General features: G+C 35.7%; 4 protein-coding genes across 4 annotated transcripts; 2 read left to right on the plus strand and 2 right to left on the minus strand.

The window, feature by feature from the left end:
• The first annotated feature begins 2,771 nt into the window (after window positions 1-2,771).
• Window positions 2,772-11,979, plus strand: LOC113497570 (zonadhesin). The gene is made up of 3 exons (XM_026877158.1): window positions 2,772-3,567; window positions 9,128-9,245; window positions 9,475-11,979. Exons 1-3 carry the CDS (start codon window positions 3,559-3,561, stop codon window positions 11,424-11,426), a joined length of 2,079 nt encoding a protein of 692 aa, XP_026732959.1. The 5' UTR covers window positions 2,772-3,558; the 3' UTR covers window positions 11,427-11,979.
• A 377-nt stretch (window positions 11,980-12,356) lies between these two features.
• Window positions 12,357-14,410, minus strand: LOC113497571. The gene is made up of 3 exons (XM_026877159.1): window positions 14,173-14,410; window positions 12,885-13,032; window positions 12,357-12,557 (listed from the first exon to the last, which is right to left on the minus strand). Exons 1-3 carry the CDS (start codon window positions 14,360-14,362, stop codon window positions 12,422-12,424), a joined length of 474 nt encoding a protein of 157 aa, XP_026732960.1. The 5' UTR covers window positions 14,363-14,410; the 3' UTR covers window positions 12,357-12,421.
• Window positions 14,411-15,062: 652 nt separating this feature from the next.
• Window positions 15,063-18,958, minus strand: LOC113497203 (mitochondrial import receptor subunit TOM70). The gene is made up of 2 exons (XM_026876629.1): window positions 17,296-18,958; window positions 15,063-16,976 (listed from the first exon to the last, which is right to left on the minus strand). Exons 1-2 carry the CDS (start codon window positions 18,783-18,785, stop codon window positions 16,823-16,825), a joined length of 1,644 nt encoding a protein of 547 aa, XP_026732430.1. The 5' UTR covers window positions 18,786-18,958; the 3' UTR covers window positions 15,063-16,822.
• A 387-nt stretch (window positions 18,959-19,345) lies between these two features.
• LOC113497204 (39S ribosomal protein L48, mitochondrial) lies at window positions 19,346-21,452 on the plus strand. The gene is made up of 5 exons (XM_026876630.1): window positions 19,346-19,609; window positions 19,698-19,814; window positions 19,892-20,025; window positions 20,681-20,783; window positions 21,177-21,452. The coding sequence occupies exons 1-5, from the start codon at window positions 19,583-19,585 to the stop codon at window positions 21,378-21,380; spliced, it is 585 nt and encodes a 194-aa protein (XP_026732431.1). The 5' UTR covers window positions 19,346-19,582; the 3' UTR covers window positions 21,381-21,452.

Raw genomic sequence — 21,452 nt, forward strand, 5'->3', positions numbered from 1 at the left:
TAACATGCAGATTAAACTTGGAGTTGTTACACAACAGGACATATTTACCAACGCAACATATTTTCTATATCTATAGATGTATTTAATTGGTCGTTTCGAACACTGTTTGCGTTTCACTGCTGCTAACGTATTTGTTGTTGTGGGCTCTTTCTAAGGTAGCAGACGCGTGGCATGCATACTGAGAAGTGAACTGCAAATTTCACATACCGTACCCACTACACATCTAGTCGTTTTTGTTATGTTACTCCACATATAGTATTTTTATTGAAGGTTAAATATCTATGAAGGATTTTTTTCGAAAAATCTTGATAGAAAGCTATTAATAAAAAGATACACCAATCAATAGGTATAACCTCGATAATAAGTCTGCCTGTCTTTACTGTTCCCCTTCTGGACAATTCTTCTTTTTTAGGGTTCCATAATCTAAGAGCAAAACCGGACCACTGCTACTGAGGTACCGCCGTCTGTCCGTCCGTTTGCCTCGCGGCCTTGTATCGCATAAGCCGGGATAGGAAGACAGCAGATTTTTTACAGATTTATATCTGTTGCCGCTACTATAATAAATAATTAAAATAAACATCAAGTCCGTTATCGATCAATTTGGTGTGTAGTATTCTTTATAATTGTAGGTATTTCTTTATACAATTTGTACGTAACCCTCCGTGTCGCGAGACGACTTGCAAGGGACACGCACTTAACCGGGTTTTTTAAATCCAATCAATGCAGTTTAACTCAACTTTGCCTTATACACCAGAATTCGATTTCAGTCAAGCTTTTGCCGCGATTGATCTGCCCAAATGGCAAAACCATTAGTGCTCTGGTTACCTTAATGCCCGGTCTACATTATTCCAGTCCAGTACTGGATTGCTTACTGGAAAAATGTAAACCGGCACTGGAATGAACTGAATCCAGTAAGCATTCCAGTCCAGTAACTGGATTTGAGGTCTACTTTTCAGTCCAATGCAACTGGAATAATGTAGACGGCCAATCTAGTGCCATTCCAGTGCTGACGAAGTACACACGTGTTGGTTGTTTTTGCGGACCTTTTTTTGCGAAGAAAAAAGTTTTCTGCTGTCATTCTCAGTGGCAGTCTATATTCATTGGGATGTTCTACTTTCAGTTGTTGCAAAAGCATTACTGACCCTCCTTTTTGATCTCTTTCGCTCATCCAATTTCTCACCCAAATCCGTTCCTTTTTTTTAGTTCCTTATCAACCTCATTAATAACTTCTTGTAGCAAAGGTGATTGAGCACGTTTCAAACATTTTCAAAACTGATCTCTTCTGGAAATCATTGTCACTGTAGTGTTCACACTTCAACGGCTTCTAAATAACTGGAATAATGTAAACGTAACAGATCCAGTCCAGTATTGGACTGGAATCTCGTTAGATCAGTGGACTGGAATAATGTAAACCGGGCATAACGTACACAACAAAAAAATATAGGTGGTGGAATTTTTCATCATGCAATTTCCACGGGTACTCGTAACCATTGCAATAATCATCTAACTATTAGCGGACCCCTAAAGAAGATGGAGCTAGGGACCTAAGGAATACCTTGAATGAGTCCATCATCAGTCAAATTTTATGACAGCCTTTTGTGAGATACTATACTATGTCATAAGTATACCTAACATGTACCTGTAATAATTGATAAATAAATAAATAATAATAATAATAACCTCTCAGTAAGTGTACCCACAACTTTAATTTTAACGGAATAATAAACTCCTGAAATCGCAAAATATGCGAAGAAAATAGCAACACGTTTGGGTCAAAGAATTCATATTTACAAATAAATAGTAATCAAAATTGAGTTAACTTTACTCAATACTCTGAAATACTCTAGATAAGATAGTTAGGTTTCACATGTTTTGTGTAAAGCAACAGCAACGCAACGCCTTGTTTCAAGGACAATATACATAATAAGGATGGGTAACATCTTTAAAAAATAAATTTTGACGGTTACAATGATAAACATGGCATGCAGGTAAATCTGTAGTGTCATTGTACATGTTTACCTATCTATTACCAACTTATGTCTGGTGGGCAGTGCGCCGAGTAGTGACAACGGTCTCGCGGCATCGCGCCGGGTCACCTCAAGGCAGCTCCGTTGTATTGTCACAGTATAATGGTTAACTCGCAGTCTCCATGTCACCCCATTCTTTAACGACATTAGCATACAATGCGGCTTAACCAACTGTGCCAAAAATAACAAACAGAAAACTTTGTCGGATTATTCGTGAAATTGAAAATTTTATCCAAGGAGGTCAATCGATGCAAATTAAATTAACGGCTCCTTCTATGGATCTGTTATTTCATAATTAAGCGCTTTCTGTGTATACATTGCTAATGATATTTAAATCTACGTGGGTATATAATATGTGCTTAGTTTATTAAAATAATCAAAATTGATAACAGTCTTGTACCAAATCTGTTGTCTATTGTTTCTAAAAGAGAAAATCATGGCTGTTAGGCTTTAACTACAGGGCACTTAAATATAATCTTAAAGCTACAATATCAGAATCTATACTAATCTATATATCTATATACTTATATACTTATACTAATATATAAAGCTGAAGAGTTTGTTTGTTTGAACGCGCTAATCTCAGGAACTACTGGTCCAAATTGAAAAAATATTTTTGTGTTGAATAGACCATTCATCGAGGAAGGCTTTAGGATATAAACCATCACGCTGCGACTAATAGGAGCGAAGATACAATGGAAAATGTGAAAAAAAAAACAGAGCAGGTATAAATCATAACTTATATCTTCTACCAACGGGGACGAAGTCGCGGGCAACAGCTAGTTATTATATATGCAGTTAATATTCTTATAATGAGGTTTAGATTATCTCACTGACAAGAACAAGACTTAACAGAGCAACCAACTTGTAATATAAATTCTGTCGGCAAAGACACGGACTGAGTAGGTACGTTATTACTAACTTTTTGTTCCTGAATGTTGTTGTAATAGTTTCCTAGTCTTGGATATGTATAATTTTATTACATTGAACCTAGATATTACATATGTAATCCTTCCGTAACTTTATGTGAAACAAGTTTTAGATTTCTAATGGCTCCTTGTATGATAATGTCGTGAAATTACTATCGGTAGGTATAAGTATAATAATCAAAATACATTGCGATTTTCTGATTGAACACTGACAAAGAAACTATAATTTGAATCCATTTTTTCGTTTATTTATGGGCCTAAAGCTAGAAAAGGTATATCCTAAACATTTCCGCATGGAAACGTTGACACCTGTAACCCAACTATACAACCTACTTGAATCAATGAAGGTACGCTTACGCTCAACTGCGCCTGAAGTTCGAGAGATCATACCCTGATCTCTAATTATTACGAGTATTTCAGAGTACCTAATACGACCCCATAGTTGAAGTGCGTCGCTGCGCGTGCGTCGCGCCGCCCGGTGCGCTATGAATGGGTGCGCGGACGCAGACGCGGCGCAGACGTCGTGCGGGAAACGCGTGCGACGCGGACAAGTGAATACCGTGTATAATAGTGCTGCACTTTACTGAGATCGAACGTTCAATATGTTTTGGGTAAGTTTTTAGACTTATATTTAAAATTACTTTTTGTTTTGTGTTTTTTAATATTTTTCAGAGGTATTGTTTTATTTTTTTATTGCAGTTAGAAGGCTAGCTGTTCTGTGTAAATTCAGGCTTTATTAAGAAGTCATAGAACTACATAACAGGAATAGGAATTATGTAGAATCTTAGAAATCTTATTGTATTACTTAAGTATCGTTTTACCAAAGATATTAATATCTGTAATCAGGAGGAAAAATATAATTTTATATAAACGAATGCTTCGTAAGATCTTCGCATCCTTTATAGTAACATTTTCGACTGTCTTTAACTTATCCATTATTTCAGTGTATGTTTTCATTCAGAATAAACATTTTAAAGGTGTGTGTGTGTAACTATGTAACAAATCAGTAACATAACACAAATAATATCTTCCATACAAATTACTCGGAACCCGTAGGTAGCTCTACTTTGGCGACCTTAATTTATTTTCATACAAAAGACATAAACGCGTGCACCTTTTTTTCTATTCTCGTGATAACTAAATGGCTTATATTCAACCCCTATTATTTTATTTTATATACTCGTTTTAATAAAGATTTTAAATTTGATGATTTAACGACCCAATACTTATTTACTATTTGATATCTTTTTTGTAACTTTTTTGCATGATTAATTACCTAGGTGTACTTTAGATTACATTAGTGACCTTAAATATAATTTCGGAATACAATGATAGCCTGCAAATTATTTTAATGTTCCCAAAATATATTACTTCTTTACGGTGTTAAAACAATAAATCAAACTAACGTAGACGAGATGAAACAGGTTGCAATAAACTCTACTTTTATTGCCTCTTCATATTTACCGTAAAAAAACCATAATCGTTTCTAAACGCATTAAAATATTGCTGTACATTTGCATCCTTACGTTCAACGTACAACAAGGCTTCCATGACCGTCGACAATATTAAATTCAGGGAAATCGTATTTATTTGTTCCATCATAAACTTGACTATAATAAACTATTGTAATTTGAACCTTACACTTACGTCATAAGAGTCACATAACTTCTTGAAACTAGTAAGTTGACGCGGGCGGCAGCCTCGGGCGGGCGGTGCGTGGGTCATTGGGCAAGTCTTCTTCTAAAAGCCGACAAGCGGCGCGACGGGTCATCGACACATAAAGCGTGTGAAAGTGTTATGTATATCTCTTTCCTTCTGCACCCACACGCATGAGATCGAGCCTCGGCAGGCTTCAACAATCTGTTGACTTATCAACATTATATCCGTCTTATGTTAGCCGGTGCCATTTCTTTATTTGACATTTACACTTAGATGTAACCTGTTCAGCTTAAAATAAGTCATAGATACAGCCTACATCTGCAACTAAATGCATTCAGTATACCAACCAAGTTTAATAAAATACCTGAAAGCTTGCCCTTTTAAACGAGGCCCGCTCGAGAACTTTGATAGATATCTGACATTTAAAAAGTGCGTCCTAAATAATAAATAGCGTAAATAAAAGCGTGGTGGAGGGCGGCGGCGGCGGGCTGCGGCGTGCTCGCGTTGGCGTCAAACCGCCCGTGGCGCCACTCGGTCTGCGCGCGACGTTCCCACGCCCCCGCACTCCCGCGCTCCCGGCTCCTCTCGTGAATCAACGTCAACTTTTATAAATAAATGTTTAAAAAACTTTCACTAACAAATATATACGAGTTTTTGGAAGAACATGAATAATGATTTATGCCTAAAAGCCCGCTTAAAATATAGGTATCTTCGTTTGAGAATCCGCAGATAAGATAATGAACGTGCGGTCAGTGAAACTGCACTTCTTTGGTATGTTTCACGCACTATGTGTAATAATACGTAATATTAGATAACTATAAAATAAAAGCCGAACAAATTGTGTGGTATACGAGTGATACTGATTATAGTGAACACGCACGCGATTCTGCCACATGCTAATGACTGCTGATGGCGGTGGCGGCGCTGGCGGCTTCTCTTTTACCACGAGCAACAGTCGTAATAGGTTCTGACCGAGTAATTGATTTTTGGAGATTCGTTTTTGATCCACGTTTTGATGTTTTTAAACAAACAGCATCAGAAAAAAAATGATACAATTTTCAAATGGGCAATTCTTTTTTGCCCATTTGAAAATTTTATCATTTATTTTTTTACTTTTTTTTTTTTTATTACAATGCCAATAGGTACGCAAAATGCGCGTTGCTGGCAAAGGATCCGAACATAAATACTGTCTTATCGTTCTTTCCGTACTATAAAAGCGTCATCTACAAAAGCTAAGAATACCTATATATTACTAACATTCAAAATGAAACGATTATAAAATGATTGTTAAACGCTCATCGAGCTACACCCAAACACGATTGGCCGAAAAAAGTAGACTCACTCATAAATATAAATCAGTGAAATGCCGAACTACTGCGCTATATAACACAAAGTGAGTCGTCGCTAATAGTAAGTCAAATCGATAGCTCATTCATCAATATCGATCTACTTATTACGATTTATACGCTATATCATTTTAGCTTCACCAAATCACCGTCTTGGAAAATGATTTGCATATTTAATCACTTAAACGTAATTATATAATGTGACTCTCTTGAATTGTATACGTGTATGTAAAATATAATTAAGCTTCGAAAACTCTGATTGATACTAAAAAAGATTTCATATTTAGTTGACCTAATTTAAAGTGTTTGAAAACAAATAACACGATTTTATAATTTAGGAACACTTGTTTCTCTTTGGTTGACGTACTTTAAGACATAGGATTTATAAACAGTGGTCTTACAAGCAAGCTTTTAAATAAATAGACTCTTGCTATCTATATGTAAGTGTAAGCAATACTTCGAGAAATCAATGAATACTTGCAACTGGGTAATATAATAGTAGGCAGATGTACAAGTAAATAATGCATGTGGTTATATTGGTATCCGTATGCAGCATGCTGGCACCGCTAACGGAATCTGTGTCGGAGACAGGTTCGAAGGCAGTTTTATGTCACGTCCATTGTAGAGGCGTACGTAGGTAATTCTTGGTACCTACATACCTATTAAAATTAAGTGGGTAGCTGTGCTAACTCGTCTGCATAATATTTGTTGGCGTGTTTCCGACATAGTTGCCTTTATAGAAAACACTATCAGTAAAACATCTATTACTTAATTACATAGGATAAAATATAAAGTTATCTATTCAAATAACATGTATCAAAAAGGCAGTAACAGACTGCGAAAGCAGTTTATAAAATTATTATTATGTTATGTACACTTGGTTTGCATAAAATCGCAACATTTTTTGACCGAAAGGCCTGATAGAAGGCTTGGACTCGAATTTAATTACCAGTGCCAATAGTTCTAGGGCTCTATCACAACGTCTTTCAGTTGTGACAAATAGACGGGGTGAATATGTATACACATGTGCATACATCGTCTCACTTCCACAACTGCAAGAAGTAATATAAGATGAAAGGGTTGATATAACATGAATATATCCCTGCATAGTTTATATAAATACATCGCCTTAGCTAGGTGTTAACAGTATTTAAGTAAAAAGTGTCATTATGCATCATAATATTTAAAGCAACGTGGCAGCATCTTTCCATCCGACTGTTTAAAAAGTGAACACGATATTTTACCCCTTCTGGACTTCGGATTTCGTAGTAGGTCGAACTAACACCAAGTCGGACTTAATAAAAACTAAAAATAACTTGACTATAAACGAAAATCTAGGATAGGTACTTAGTTATCATAAAACGTGCGAAGGTGTTCAGTTCATAGCGTTCAGACATCCCGCCCCCGTCTTTGGAGAAGGTGTCATGTTTAAGAAACAATCAGCTTGTATTTTTGTTAAAAATAGTAAGAATTTGTTTTGTAACGAAAATCTTCTCTTTCAACTGTATGATGTTTGTGACCAATCAATAAAGATGTGGTCAATGTTTTCACTAGGCAACCTGAGCAGATCTTTGGTTTGTATATAATTTCATTCAGTTAGTAAAACTAGAGGACTCGGTTAACCACAATGCTTATAAAACTAGAAAAGGAAAGTTGTACCGCGTTTGGAGTCGAACAAATGTTTGCTGAACGTGCCGATCGGATGTGCGGGACAGCATTAACTAACCTAGCCAACAAATAATTACTGTCATCAGTGCCACGATCATCTTAACTTTTATGACAGACCGTTCAGAGTAAATATCAAGAGTATAAACAGTATACAGACCAACTAAGTATATACTAAAAGTTACAACTTGGGAGCCTTAAATTGTGTATTTCTTCGAAAGCTTTAACGTCATTTTGTGATATGTGCGTCAGAGGACCGACAATTAATTTAAATGAAACACCAATTGACACCAGTTGAAAAGCGTTATAAGAGAGTGAAAGGAAATTTAAAATAGTATAAATTAAATGCAAAACACCTTAATATGATTCCCGTCAAGTACTGCGAGTGTTAGTGATTCGCCGCACGCGCCGCTTTCACTGCTGCTGTCCATTGTATCCTGGTACAGGTGGAGGCATCGCAGTAGGTCTTATATCCCATTGATTTTCCAATAAAGGTCGATTAAATTCAAGCAGTATTGTTTACAACCAACTTAGAAGGCTATTTTTTTCGTCAAGCGAAGTCGCTTTCGTAAAATATTTGCAAGTGAATTGAGGAAATGGTATGTGATACTTACTAAGTACCTATTTACTAATTGAGCTTAGGAAGACTTAGAAAACTAGTGTGCACTTACGTGACTCTACTATAATGACTTTTTAAGAGACGAGCTTCTCTTTAAAAGTCATAGTTTAGTCTTTGAAGACATATTAGACGTCTTACGAATCTACAAGAAGTACTTACTTAGCATACGTTAAAGCAGTTAATTTAATATCCACGAGTAAAAAACAGTAAAGATCGTATGCGCCGGTATGTAAACAGCAATAAAAGAAATTGTCAATGTTACAACCTATGCCGGTTATTAACAAGAAGAAGCGCATACCATGTCCGTAAAGACTTTAAAATAAAATAACGAACTAATTGGATGAATTTAATACTCGAATGATATGTGATTTAAACAACGCAATAAGTAAATTTGGAACACTGCTTATGAACAAGGAAACGGCTTGAATTTGCCCAGTTTTTCCATAAAAAGCGATTGAGGTCAGACATTTCGTATATATAATAAAGAGGATGGTTAAAATATTAAATTAGCTCGTCTTTCTTCCTGCCAGGGCAGTCGGCATTTTAACGAGATACCGTCGTGACCGAAACCTCCCAAAAAAAACTACGCCTCCACTCTAATTGGATGAAATTCACGCTTTTAGCAGTTGCATTTGTAAACCAAAAACTTAAATGAGTCGTAGAGATCAAATATTATCGCATGTGCAATATTTGGATGAACAAATTATATTGGTGTAATTTATTAAAATTGAAAAAGAAAAAGACTGATAGATTTTAAACTTTTTGAAACCTATTACTACCGATACGATTGATAAATCCTCTTTGATGTATTTTTTATTCTTCCTCTATGTAATAACAATACCTCATAACAATAACAATTAATAATACTTAATTTATTTACAGATACAGTCACATGTGTGGTTGTTGCTGTTCCTCGTGACAGCCGCATCGCCTCGCTCTTTCTCTGCAGACATGGTAGCTGCGGATGGTTCGCCCATTAATCATAATGCGAACACTACGTGTAAGTGTGAATTGTCATCTTATAACCGTAATTATAACCACCTATTGTCTGTAAATCCGTAATGTTAAGTTTAGGTAACGTAACATTACAGAATTACAGAAAACATATTCCAGATACATTAAATTAATTTCAAGCTAATTAATAGATGTTTAACCACATACCTACATATAACACACCAAGAGCAGAAAAAAAGCCATTCATTCTAGTAATGTTTTGATGACAATTTCAGATAAAACTGAAGATGAAAACCAAAGCAGCTTAACATCAATATTTTCACCGCGAATGGATTTTGAACAATGGAAGCCTTTAACAGGTCGCGGAGACCCGCTGCGGAATGATCCGACATATGATTACGAACCTCCGGTTCTCGAAAGAGTTCACTATTGGGCTGATGACTCTAGACTCGAAAGGGAACATTTTCCAGAAAGAAAGTCTGAAGTTCTCATGCTTGGAGTCTCTTCCCGAAAACCAAGTGTTACCTCTCGACAGCCTCCCTTGCCGCCCTTACCACCAAGACGACACGTTCATCGACCCTTACTAAACAAGTACGAAGACTTCACGTATAAACTGAGTGAACACTATCCAATGACAATATTAGTCCCACCACCGCCACCGCCTCCAGGTCACCAACCTCAGCTGTTTATTCTACCAGAAGAAAACCCTCCAAATGCGAATAAAGTGCCACCACAAATAAAACCCGTTAGCTTATCGAAGGTAAAAGATTCAACAGTTGCACCTGAAGATCCTACGTCTTTATATGCACTACAAGAATCGAATTTAATTTACCAGTCTTCGACGACTATCCAAAATTGGATAAGTGACGCCAATCAAAACAAATCCGTGATAGAAAATGCTGTAAGCAGTGATTACGCTGGCTGGGGGCCAACTACTCCGGTAGACGATACTGATGCAGTAAATGACACACATAATTTAATTCTGAATGATCATTCAGATTTACGTCATCCCTATTCATTTTATAAACCCATGCTATCAGAAGCACCGCCGCCACCAAAGATCCAAGTTAACCCACTTTTGGTACCAACGTTTGTTCCCACTGTGTTACCACCAACTACCGTGAGCCCACCTACTCAAGTATTTACTAAAGTAACATGGCCCACAGAGAGAACTACTGAAACTGTTGAAGTCACAACCGAAACACCCCAGGAGACAACGACTGAAAGGAGGACCACTCCAGTATTCCAACCAACACCGATACCTACTACAGTAACTAAATTTCAAACAAGTCTGTTTGACATGCTCGGACCGATGATGTCGATGCCAATGGTGAATGGCCCAGAGCGACCTGAAGATAATTTGTACGCTCACGCGTCTGAGAATGTCCATGTGTTCGATGAACAAAAGCCGGAAGATATTCAAATTGAAACAATGCAAACTATGCAGCCACCCCCACCACTAAAGCAAGCTGAAAGCTCAACAACATCACAAAAGCAACAGTTCCACGTTAATTCACAAGGATTAAACAAAAATCCGGCCTTATACACACACGGACCGTATTTGCATATGCGTTTTACTACACCGATACCAACTACCGTAGAAGAATATTCCGAAAGTCTCAAGCCAACCACTGAAGCCCCGACTGTTCCAATGTATCTTATAATACAAGGGCATTCAAAGGTTAAAACTTATGGATCTAAACCTAAAGTTCCTGACAGCAAAGAGACGATCAATAATGAAATCAACAAACATTTGGAAACCAACGAAGTTAAACATCTTCACCCCTTAAACAAAAAATCTAAGAAATTGGATTTAACGGATGCTAGTCGAAAAAATCAAGCAAAAAGTTTAAAAACACTGATTGATAGTGGTCATGGATCAATTGAAATACAAGAAACAGATGTTGGAATAAAATACGATGTTAGTGACGGTAGTGAGGTGCCAATAGAAATATATAGAAAGGGAATTGTGGATAACGATGAGAACAATTATTCATCGGCAAAGAAATCTGCGTTACAAATTAGAACTAAACGACAAATTGAGCTCGAAGATTTATTGCCGTTTGATGAAGAGACTATAGAAGAATACGTGTACAACTTTTTGGAGGGAAGAAAAAATGAGACCAGTATCACTGGATTGATTGCCCAAGCGGTAACGAGTGACGCAGCAAACGCAGTAGATGAACTGGAAGATGATGACGACAGCGAGCTCGAAGAAGAAAGATGACTGGATACTAGGCGGAGTTCTGAGACCTATTAGTATAAATTACATAGCAAAATACCAAAAAAGCAATCAAGATTCTGGTGCAGAAGATAGGTAATTGAATAATTTGACATTAAATTAATCTGTTGATCGACCCCACCGATGGATCAGCTTCCTCTGAAATATAATTTTGCACCTCAAAGCGAGATCCCGTTTAATAACTTACTACATAACTCGTGAATAACTATGGGACACAAACGATCGAGTGCTCAAATAAAAGGTTAGATATTCTCAGTCACGGTACCTAGATAAGATTGGTACAATTTATTCCCCTACGAAAAAGTACGTTCCTTAATTATTGATTCAATTAAACTGACGATATGTGAGTTAAGTACAAAAAGCTGTCAACTTTCTTGTGACCCAATGAAAATTTTATGAGCGTATAGCAGTTATTTAGAGACGGTGTAAACAATTGGAATAACGAGACTATTTTGTATGTTAGTTAATATAACGTAGTGAACGTATTTATTTTAGTATTAAGAATGAATTTACATTATATTATATTTTTATACATCAACAGAAGTTTTATTTACGGTGGTTTATTGAATGTTACTTAATAGATACGTTTTAAACATAAGATCACATTTGTTAAAGATCTAATGACATTATGAAAAAAACCGTGTAAGTATTGTTTACAGCTCAAATATTTTCCCATTTTTCTAATTATGTAGGTTTAGATTGATGCACGTCTACAAAAAAGACACGTGCGACCAGCGGACGCGGCCCACTAACACACACATTTCTTACCATCCTTTTCGTAGAAATAGACAGAGACACCTTAGATAAAGTGAAAGCTGCTTATAAACCCATAAAGTCACATTTATTGCGATCCAGTGTAGCCTATAAGGAGCCATCTATGATGTAGGGTCAACGGCAGATAAGTAAAACAGCGTAAAAGATAGTTCTACAAGTTATCAATACATACTTTTAATAGAAATTCTCATAACTTATGTAGTTGTTCAAAATAGGATTAAGCTCCCAATTATGTATGTAGACCACTTAACAAAGCTTTGTGTCATCGAAGGGATTGTGCTGGGAGCCGAGTTGCACCAGTCCGCTTGACACAGGCACACCTTGTACTCGGCTTCGGGATGTCTGGAATAGTGAGTGAGTGTCATGACTACTCTGTTCTGGTACCTACGTGGTCTTAAGTGGTCTTTTTCGAAATAAGTTTATAATTTGAAAAACTACCAGAAGCAATTGATACCTAATAAGTAGGAATATACAAATCGTAGACCTCTTTAGATTTATCCCGTACGGGGACTGATCCTGCACCGCGACACGCGGTCGGTCAAGCGATGACAATTACAATTTATTTTTAACGAGTGTTTATCCTAAATTTTCTTAATTATTTTTTTGTTTATATGAAAACACCTATTACGTAATAGAAACATTGATGTGTAGGTAATAAATGGAACATACCTTTCGTGTTTACAAGTCATTGCTCTGGTAGGTATCAACATAGACCTAGGCAGATGGTCATCCACTGTGGGTAAGTAGCATCCCCTCTGCACAATCCAGGCATGGCGGGCGCGCGCACTCCACGATCTTACAAAGCACATAGCATTTTCTGTCGACAGTTAATACATAATTTATAATACACACACATTTAGGTATTATTGAAGTTAACATGGTGCATTATAGATACCTCCCGTGCAATTAACGAGAAAATTTCTTGTACTATTAAATGAAAGATTCGTTTGTACGAAGTCCCCTCCGCAACGAGACCAATCTCGCTGAGTCGATGAACAATTATAACACAGCAGTGCCTCATTTGTGGTAAACCAAAACAACAAGAGCCATATATTTTTTAAGAACATGTGTGTGCATATTCAAAATCTGTACAGCTTATAGTTATTGATATAATTGTGTAGTAGTTTTAAGAATAAGCACTTATATAGATCTAGATTCGTAAGAAAACGAGAAGTGTGTCATGATGGATTACAGTAGTAATGACAGACAGTGTCACGGATAGAGAAAGAGTTTTTAGTGCGTGATATATAGTAATGATTCTGTACTTCTATGTAATAGAAGGCATGCTTTAAACTAGTCATCATTTAGGCCTTGGTGTCAACTGAGACTGAATAACAACACATAAAAATATAAGACAAATCCGATGAAGTGGGAGTCGGATACACAACATTGAGGGTTCCGTAAAAATAGGCTAAAGAAACACTAATCGGTTGTGCACTCTCATTTGTTGTTACCTATAGCGGCAATAAAAATACATCATCACCTGTGAAATTTCAATTATCTAAAGCTTAATGATGGAGCGGAAACAACAGAGTTTTATCCTTTGGGTACGGGACCCGAAGAACAATAACGTGTTTTTGATGAAATAAATAGGTAGTACTTTTAACAGATAAGGTAGAGACAATATACTATGAACATTATAAATATAATTCCATTTTGTTGTTGTTGTTCTAACAAGGTGTTTTAGATTGTCGTTCAAAAATTAAATGCGTCGGTAAGTAAGTACTAAAAACGTATCAACATCACCATACAATAACACACAAGAGAACCGCATAGGTACCTAATACGGCGAATCATCCAGCGAGTTTATTTATGGGCATTAAAAATAAAGTATCAAATTTTAAGTCGTAAGAGCACTGTTTCTGACTACGACTATCTCGCGTACTAAAACATTTTTTTATTACATTGGTGGAGAGACAAAAAGTATTTTATAGAGGTTATTATAAAAATACTTAACCTGCACGTAAATTACATTGTGTTGTAAATAAACACCGTGTTTTAGCCGCAGATGAACGGCTTGGTGTGAACAAACTTCTAAACTGTAGCGGGTCTTCACCGTAGCGCCTGCATGTAAACGTACCATTATAGCACAGTAAGGCGCTTGTTTTATAAACACACAAAAAGTATAAAATAAGGAGTAAAAACATTACGAATAAGTTATTGACACTGGATTTATAACCAACTAGATTTAAAGCCAAACGTGTGTACACTTTAATCCTACTATTATAAACGCGAATGTTTGTTATTGTATGAAGGTTTGTTCCTCTTTCACGCAAAAACCACTTAACGGATTTTGACGAAACTTGATACACAGATAGTTTATAACCAGGATTAAACATAGGACAGTTTTTATCCGATTTTATGTTCCCGTGGGATCATTTTCGATTTTTAGCGGGCCCGCCCGCTAAAAATCGAAAAACCGCGGGCAACAGTTAGGGTGTTTTTAAAAAGGTAAATTTTCCAAGTATGAATGTTTATGGGCGATTATTTTTTCCTAAAATACAGCCCCGGTGTAAATGGAAATTAGGTAGGTACACACTTGCATGTTACAAAAATTATTTAAAAAGATTTCATATTATAACACTCCTGACAGAAAGTTCATAGCAGCCAGTCACGACGGTGATCTATTTAGCAGATATTTTAGTGAAGCAAGAGGTGATATGTATCCCGGTTTTACAGCAGGTAACAATACTGGTGATCGTCATTTGATGGGGTTCAGGAAGATTTTTAAAAGAGTTAATAGAATGCATACGCGATGATTTTATCCATCTTATGATGCGATAGGTTAAATTAGTGATACTATGTCTTATTATACAGATAAAGGTAATACAAGTAAAACAAATTAGATTTGTTTCAATAATGTATTTTGTAGTTTTCATAAATTGATAACTATCCACTATCGGTGAGGTAACAACTCTTGTAGAACCATCTCAGCGAGCTACAAATCTAAGTTCACAATCTAACTGATAATTTAGGGTGCATCCAAAACATCTTTTTATAATTAGAGCATTTCGTCCGGAGATGTTCAGCTTTATTCAGACTATTAAGTCCATACTTGTCAGTTTAATAATACACAAAGTATTAAATAGGTAACAGTAATAAAATATAGTGTAACATGGTAAAACAATACGTCCATACAGATTTTATGAGTTACTCTCCACTTGTGAGTAAATGTATTGAACGCACCCAGCACGCACGTATTTACCGCCGCACAAACTCGAGGCGCATTCCCACGACTACATTATAACCACAATATGTAAATGTAACAACATTTTTTTGTGTTTTAGCGCATCCTTTCACATAAACTCTCTTTGGACCCAAATAAACAAAACACAATATTACGCAAGACAAGCTATCAATTAAGCTTTTTTCTATATTTTCCGCTTTTTTTAACATTAATTAAATTAATTATTCAGCCACCCTACTTTTATGCGTGCATGAGTCTTATATGCGCATAACATAAGTACCAAGTAGTATATTTTTTACCAAGTTGAATAATGCGGTATTTTATAATTCTTGTTTCACATTTCGTAGGACTGAGCGACATTTGAGTGATATTCGATGTTTTATAAATGTTTTATGATATAAATTTAAAACTCAATATATAATTCAAATACCTAAGTGGATATAAATGCGAATTAAAAAACAATAAAACAAAATATATCACAATAAAAAGTCAATAAGTTAACAAACATATTGAAAAATCAAACTCGACCCACACGAACTCGCTCAGTCTTGACAACTACATTCAACATTTTAAATGTGTGCCACTAAGAACAGATAGGCATGTCAATGTTAGCTATGTTATAAATTTTCCTAGTATAATAATCCAATGGAGTTATATAACAATTTAGTTACACACATTTTGTTCATTTTAAATGCAAACATAAATAAATGTTTAAACTAGAAGTTTTCTCGAGAAACAATTAGTTTTCCACTTCAATATGAAGCAGGCATAAATCTTACATAAATTTTTACGACATCCAGAATAAAGTTATAATTTCATTCACTTCATAATGTATGCCAACAAATCGAAGTATGGCCACATTGTCAATGCTGCTCACAATGGAATTTTATAAATATTTACAATATATTTTTCATATTTATTTAAGTTTCGTGCAACATTTTACAACCTAGGGGAACAAAGATAACCTGTTTAAATATAAATGTTTAACAAGTTTGAGAACTTCGTGATATGAACTGACATTTTGTATGTACACAGTGCACCAAAGAGTTACTTCATATTGGGGAAAATGCTCTATGTAAGAAGCAACTTACTAAAAATAGTAGCACCATTAAGATAGCTTAATGATGCGTAGGAGTCGGCGGCGGCTTGGTACCTGTAGTCCACAACGAGAATACCATCTGGCACAAATTTTTAATAATCATCTAATAAATTGGTAATTAAAATGATATGACACATTGAAATTATAGTTTTCCAAGCAGTTTTAAAGCTTTAAAGACAACAAAAGATTGAGAAATATAAAGGATATATGGATACATACACAGAGAATAATTTACGAACAATATACTACTGAGCTCTCTGGCATACTTGGACGGCCAGGTTTTATTCCCGTTGAGTATGTGGCAAGTAGTGTGGCAATAGCCTAGCTTACAGTCCAGTCTAGTCCCCAACGTTCAGACACCTTCAATTGTGCTGCCGTAGCATCCTTAAGAGAGAACAAGTGAATCATGTCCAGCTCAGTTTTGGCTAGTGAAATAGCCTTCTCAAAAAGTTCTAAAGATCGCCTCAAGTTGCCCCTGAAAGTACAAAATAGTATCCATTAGAAAAGAACAAAAACACAAAAATCAAATAAATAAAGCCATTGACTTACATAACAACTAAACAATCATTTTTACAAGGTAGCATTTGATAAATACATACTGGTTATCTCATTAAATATTTACTGACATACTTGATAAAGCAACTCAGATAACCATGGATAATACACCAGTTGAATTATGTCAATCTAAAACACTGACTATTCTGTTTTAGAGAGATGAATCATAAAACAAAAGTTATATTTTTTAATTACATAACCATCATGGTAACAATTGATAATATTTTGTGACATCTTACCTTTGTACTTCAATTGTACCCAAGGTCTCATATGCAAATTCACATTTGTCATCTATTTCAATAGCTTTGTTGATTAATTTTACAGCTTTGTCAAAGTCTGTATTCTTCTGTAGTTGTACCAGACTCTTATGGACATAAAGTGTAGGGTTGTTGGCATCTACTGCAAGTGCAGCATCAAACAAAGCTTCTGCACGACCCCACTCCTGTAGGTCTGACAACACTTGTGCATACAGAATGTACGCCTCAGCACATCGTGGGAATCGCTCCAATGCACGCTCAAAATCTGCTCGCACTTGTGATAGAGCCCCAACATTTTTGTTGATCTGTGCATGTCTATAATCAGCATAACATTTCTGAATGTATGCAATTGAAAAGTCCGGGTTTAATTCAACAGCCTTAGCAAAGTCAGCTGTAGCCTCATCCATGCGCTCAAGAAGCAGATAGACCTGGCCTCGGTGATGATAGATATCAGAGTTATTAGGATCCAACTGAGCAGCCTGGGCAAAGTCCTTCAAGCAACATTCTGTGTTCTCCAGCTGTGTAGATAATGAAGCACGCTTAATTAAAGCATTTACCTTTACTTTAGTAGGAGCATCACTCTCAATGACCCTGGCAAGATCAGATTGCGCCTCCTCATGCATGCCTAATAACAGATAGAATGTTGCCCGCAACAAAAGAGCTTGATTTTTGTACTTTCCATTAGGATCATTTAGTTCTTCTGTGCATGCATCAACAATAGACTCATAGTCCTCTGTATCCAGAGCTCGCTTAGCTTTAGCAAACCCACCAGTGATCTTGTCATCAAGAATTATTTTGGTAATTGGATCTTCAGAGAAGGCTGAGAAATATGTCTTTATGAAATGCTTGGATGGCATAATGGGGACACGTTTTGCTAGAGCTTCACGTGCGTGTTGCCTGCCTAGTGCTTTAAGGATGCGATCAGCATTCATAAGAGAACTTTGGTCTTGGAAGCTTTCGAGTATACAAGCATAAGTCACATCTTCAAGAGCCATAACCAAATCACCGCTTTTCTCAGCTGCGCGAGAGCGTCTCAAAAAAGCTTTAACATACTTTTCATTAAGTTTAAGGGCAAACGTACAATCTTCTTTGACCTGTTCCCACATTTCGCGTTTTTCGTAACATGCTGAACGGTTCTGGTAGAAAGTGGCAAGGTCGATTGGGCGATCAGGAGGGCAGGCCTCAATCGCTTCGTTGTAAAGTGCTTTTGCTTTTTCGTATTCTCCTGCATGGAAAGCCCGGTTTCCGGCACCTTTCAGTTTCATAGCGCGGTCGATAGCGCTTTCAGAAACTTTGGTGTTATTTTCTTCATTATCTAATGAAATAGTAGTTTTCGCTTTTAACTCAGACACTTTTTTCTTTTCTGGATCTTCCAATCTGTTTCTAAGATAAAGGTAACCTAAACCGATGGCGAGAGGTGCGCCAAGAAGAATCGCCAGTTGCCATTTAGGAATACTGCCTGATGACGCCATTTCTTCTGTGAAATTGCTTCAAGAGATACAAAACCATAAACGATTCACCATTAAGTTACTCACTACTGAAATGTCGTTAATAATGAACACCTAATTTTTAATTTTCTTTACCGTTCTTTCCATTTCATTGATGTCCTCACGCACGAAGGCAAAGCAAGCAAAACATAGACAAGTTTTTGACATTAATATTTTTTTATTGCTCCAAATGAATCATGTCATGTGGATTTTTATTACAGCCAGTTTCTTTATCTCACTTTTTAATTTTAGTTTTTTTAGTCGTGTTTAATTTATATTTCTAAGTTTTGAATCATTTTTAATTTTATATAATATTTCAATGAAATAGATCACCTAGTGTAGGAAAACCACTAGTGGCAAATTAGACATGTTTCAATTTAAAATTTACAAAAGTTGAAACCAGAATTAAATATAAAATATAGTAGGTCTATGCATATAATTTGCTAAATATGTAACAACTTTTAACCCATGGCTGATTTTCTAAAACCTCTGCCCGTGTTTTGACCTGATGAACAACAACAACTTGTCAAAAATGTTATGTCAATATCATATGTTCGTCAGAATCAGGAGTCGTAATTTCGCAACTGCAACTAATAATTACTTATTACTTTTGTTCATTACGTTGTTGTAGCTTAAAGTATAATCTAGAAATTAATTTCTAGCATTTGGTATCATACCTGATTGTAGTCGTTGTATTACTATGATAAGTCACTGCTTTTGATAATAATAGAACTATATCTTAGGTTAACTTTCATCGATAGCAATCTAAGAAAAGCCAAAATATGTTTTGTACAAAAGCAGTAAACATTGTAAGTGTAAATTATTGTATTAATCAAAATGTCCTTTGCAGTTACTATAAGTGAGCTTATTTGTAACGTGATTTATTACTTTTTACAGTTGAAATTATCCCGGCGATGTTTAAATCCTCATCTGTTAAACAAAACAAACATACCTGCATCTTTAACTCAACATAAGCGTTTTAAAGGCGATTTATATGAGCCTGATTATTTAATTGTAAGTTTTTTCTTTTGTTCTTAATTATTTTTATATAACCTCATATGTTGTAATAAATAAACTACTAAATGTTTCAGAGCATGGAGCCAGATGAGCCTGTATATGATTGTCTTAACCTACAGTTGAAAGGCTATGACTTTGCTCTATTGGAAGCCTGTCAGAGCCAAATACATAAATATGCAGAGGTTATGGGCATACAAGTTGATGAGAGGTCTGTATTATGTGAGTTTAAGCATCTAAAATAAGGTAATTTAATATGTATACCTCTTTTATGAAGACTACTTGCTTTAAGTAGTATGTTTTTATAAGTAAGTCATTATTCTTAATGGATTAAAAAAAATAATGTCATGTAAAATATAATATTAACAAATTATAATAAAACATACCAATATCAGAACAAACCAATTTGGTTAATTTGTTCTTCTTTTTAACTTAGTTTTAAGAGGTCTAAGAATGAGCAATACTTTTTCATATTTTTAAATAAATATGTTGCTAACTAATATTATAAATATAATACAATTAGTTTTCCAGTTAAACTTATTGATCTTTAAACATAAAACTCACAATTAACATTATTGTAGTTCTGTTTGAAATTTTATTTATATAAGTGTTTACACCTTGTTAGTTTATGAACATTATAAATTAACACATTATAGGTAGTTGTAAGTTGTAATACTTCATAATGCTGTATAAATCAAATAAATGTAAAAGTTAAACCTTTAAATATGCAACCCTCTAAATATAAAAAAAAAATATTGTCATAATAAAACAATTGACAAAGAAGCAAAATTAAAGATAAAATATATGTAACCTTCTATTTAGATGTAAATATTGTATTCATAAAATGTTTTACTTAATTTTTTAAGCTGGGCAACACCAGCACAGCAGTTAAAAGTCCAAAGGTACAAGCCCAATGGAACAGCAATTGATGCAGAATATCAGCTGAATGTTTATGAAAGGAATGTTCAGGTATGATATCATTCCTTTTATTTTTTTAAATTCGAACAGAACTAGCTGTGGCTCCATGATATAAAATGAGGACTTGTCCCAAATGTAAGAAATCCTTTACAAAACTGACGACGTTCTTTTTAATGGTAAGGTGGGAGAAACCTCATGGATACCGATCAAATTCCTTGGGTAAGGAAGGGGTACTACCAGACTCTTACTCACTAACTGAACCTCCAGCAACGTCTTCTGCATTTGGTCGGTAGATGGCAACGCAGAGCAATTTATCATGAACCAAACAAGGGTCCTGTCAACTCCATGCATTTTCTAATACGTCACGCGAAGCATCCTCATCCAACATTCTTTCTATTCCACTCGTTCTATAGAATTTAAGTATAAAATACATTATGATAACAGGTATCAGATGTACCAGCGTGGGCCCTAGGCACGCTCCTTCGCGTAGCACGCGCCGTTCTGCCCGAGGGCTGCACGCTGCGAGTGCACGAGCACGCGATCGAGCACGAAGAGATTCGATACGTGCCCGACAACCAGCTGCTCGAACTGAAACAGCAGCTGCAAGACATGGGCGGCAGTCGCGCTGAAAGAAAGAAGAAGAGATAATGTCTTGTCCTCATTGTATGTGACGTAGTGTATTCTAGTTGCCGTTTTAGAATAAATTTATGATGTTCGTGA

The sequence above is a fragment of the Trichoplusia ni genome, chromosome 9, assembly GCF_003590095.1.
Source record: "Trichoplusia ni isolate ovarian cell line Hi5 chromosome 9, tn1, whole genome shotgun sequence".
NCBI classification, from domain to species: Eukaryota; Metazoa; Arthropoda; class Insecta; order Lepidoptera; family Noctuidae; genus Trichoplusia; species Trichoplusia ni.

What these genes read in the sequence shown, in the direction of transcription:
- LOC113497570 (XM_026877158.1), top strand. An exon ending in TCATAATGCGAACACTACGT is followed by an intron (nt 9,246 to 9,474) that starts GTAAGTGTGAAT and finishes TGACAATTTCAG; the next exon opens with ATAAAACTGAAGATGAAAAC.
- LOC113497571 (XM_026877159.1), bottom strand. Translation starts at nt 14,362, where the DNA reads ATGTTTTTACTCCTTATTTTATACTTTTTGTGTGTTTATAAAACAAGC. An exon ending in ACAATGTAATTTACGTGCAG is followed by an intron (nt 13,033 to 14,172) that starts GTTAAGTATTTT and finishes AACTGTCGACAG; the next exon opens with AAAATGCTATGTGCTTTGTA. An exon ending in ATGACTTGTAAACACGAAAG is followed by an intron (nt 12,558 to 12,884) that starts GTATGTTCCATT and finishes TCACTATTCCAG; the next exon opens with ACATCCCGAAGCCGAGTACA.
- LOC113497203 (XM_026876629.1), bottom strand. Translation starts at nt 18,785, where the DNA reads ATGGCGTCATCAGGCAGTATTCCTAAATGGCAACTGGCGATTCTTCTT. An exon ending in GGTACAATTGAAGTACAAAG is followed by an intron (nt 16,977 to 17,295) that starts GTAAGATGTCAC and finishes TTGTACTTTCAG; the next exon opens with GGGCAACTTGAGGCGATCTT.
- LOC113497204 (XM_026876630.1), top strand. Translation starts at nt 19,583, where the DNA reads ATGTTTTGTACAAAAGCAGTAAACATT. An exon ending in GGCATACAAGTTGATGAGAG is followed by an intron (nt 20,026 to 20,680) that starts GTCTGTATTATG and finishes TAATTTTTTAAG; the next exon opens with CTGGGCAACACCAGCACAGC. An exon ending in TTTATGAAAGGAATGTTCAG is followed by an intron (nt 20,784 to 21,176) that starts GTATGATATCAT and finishes TTATGATAACAG; the next exon opens with GTATCAGATGTACCAGCGTG.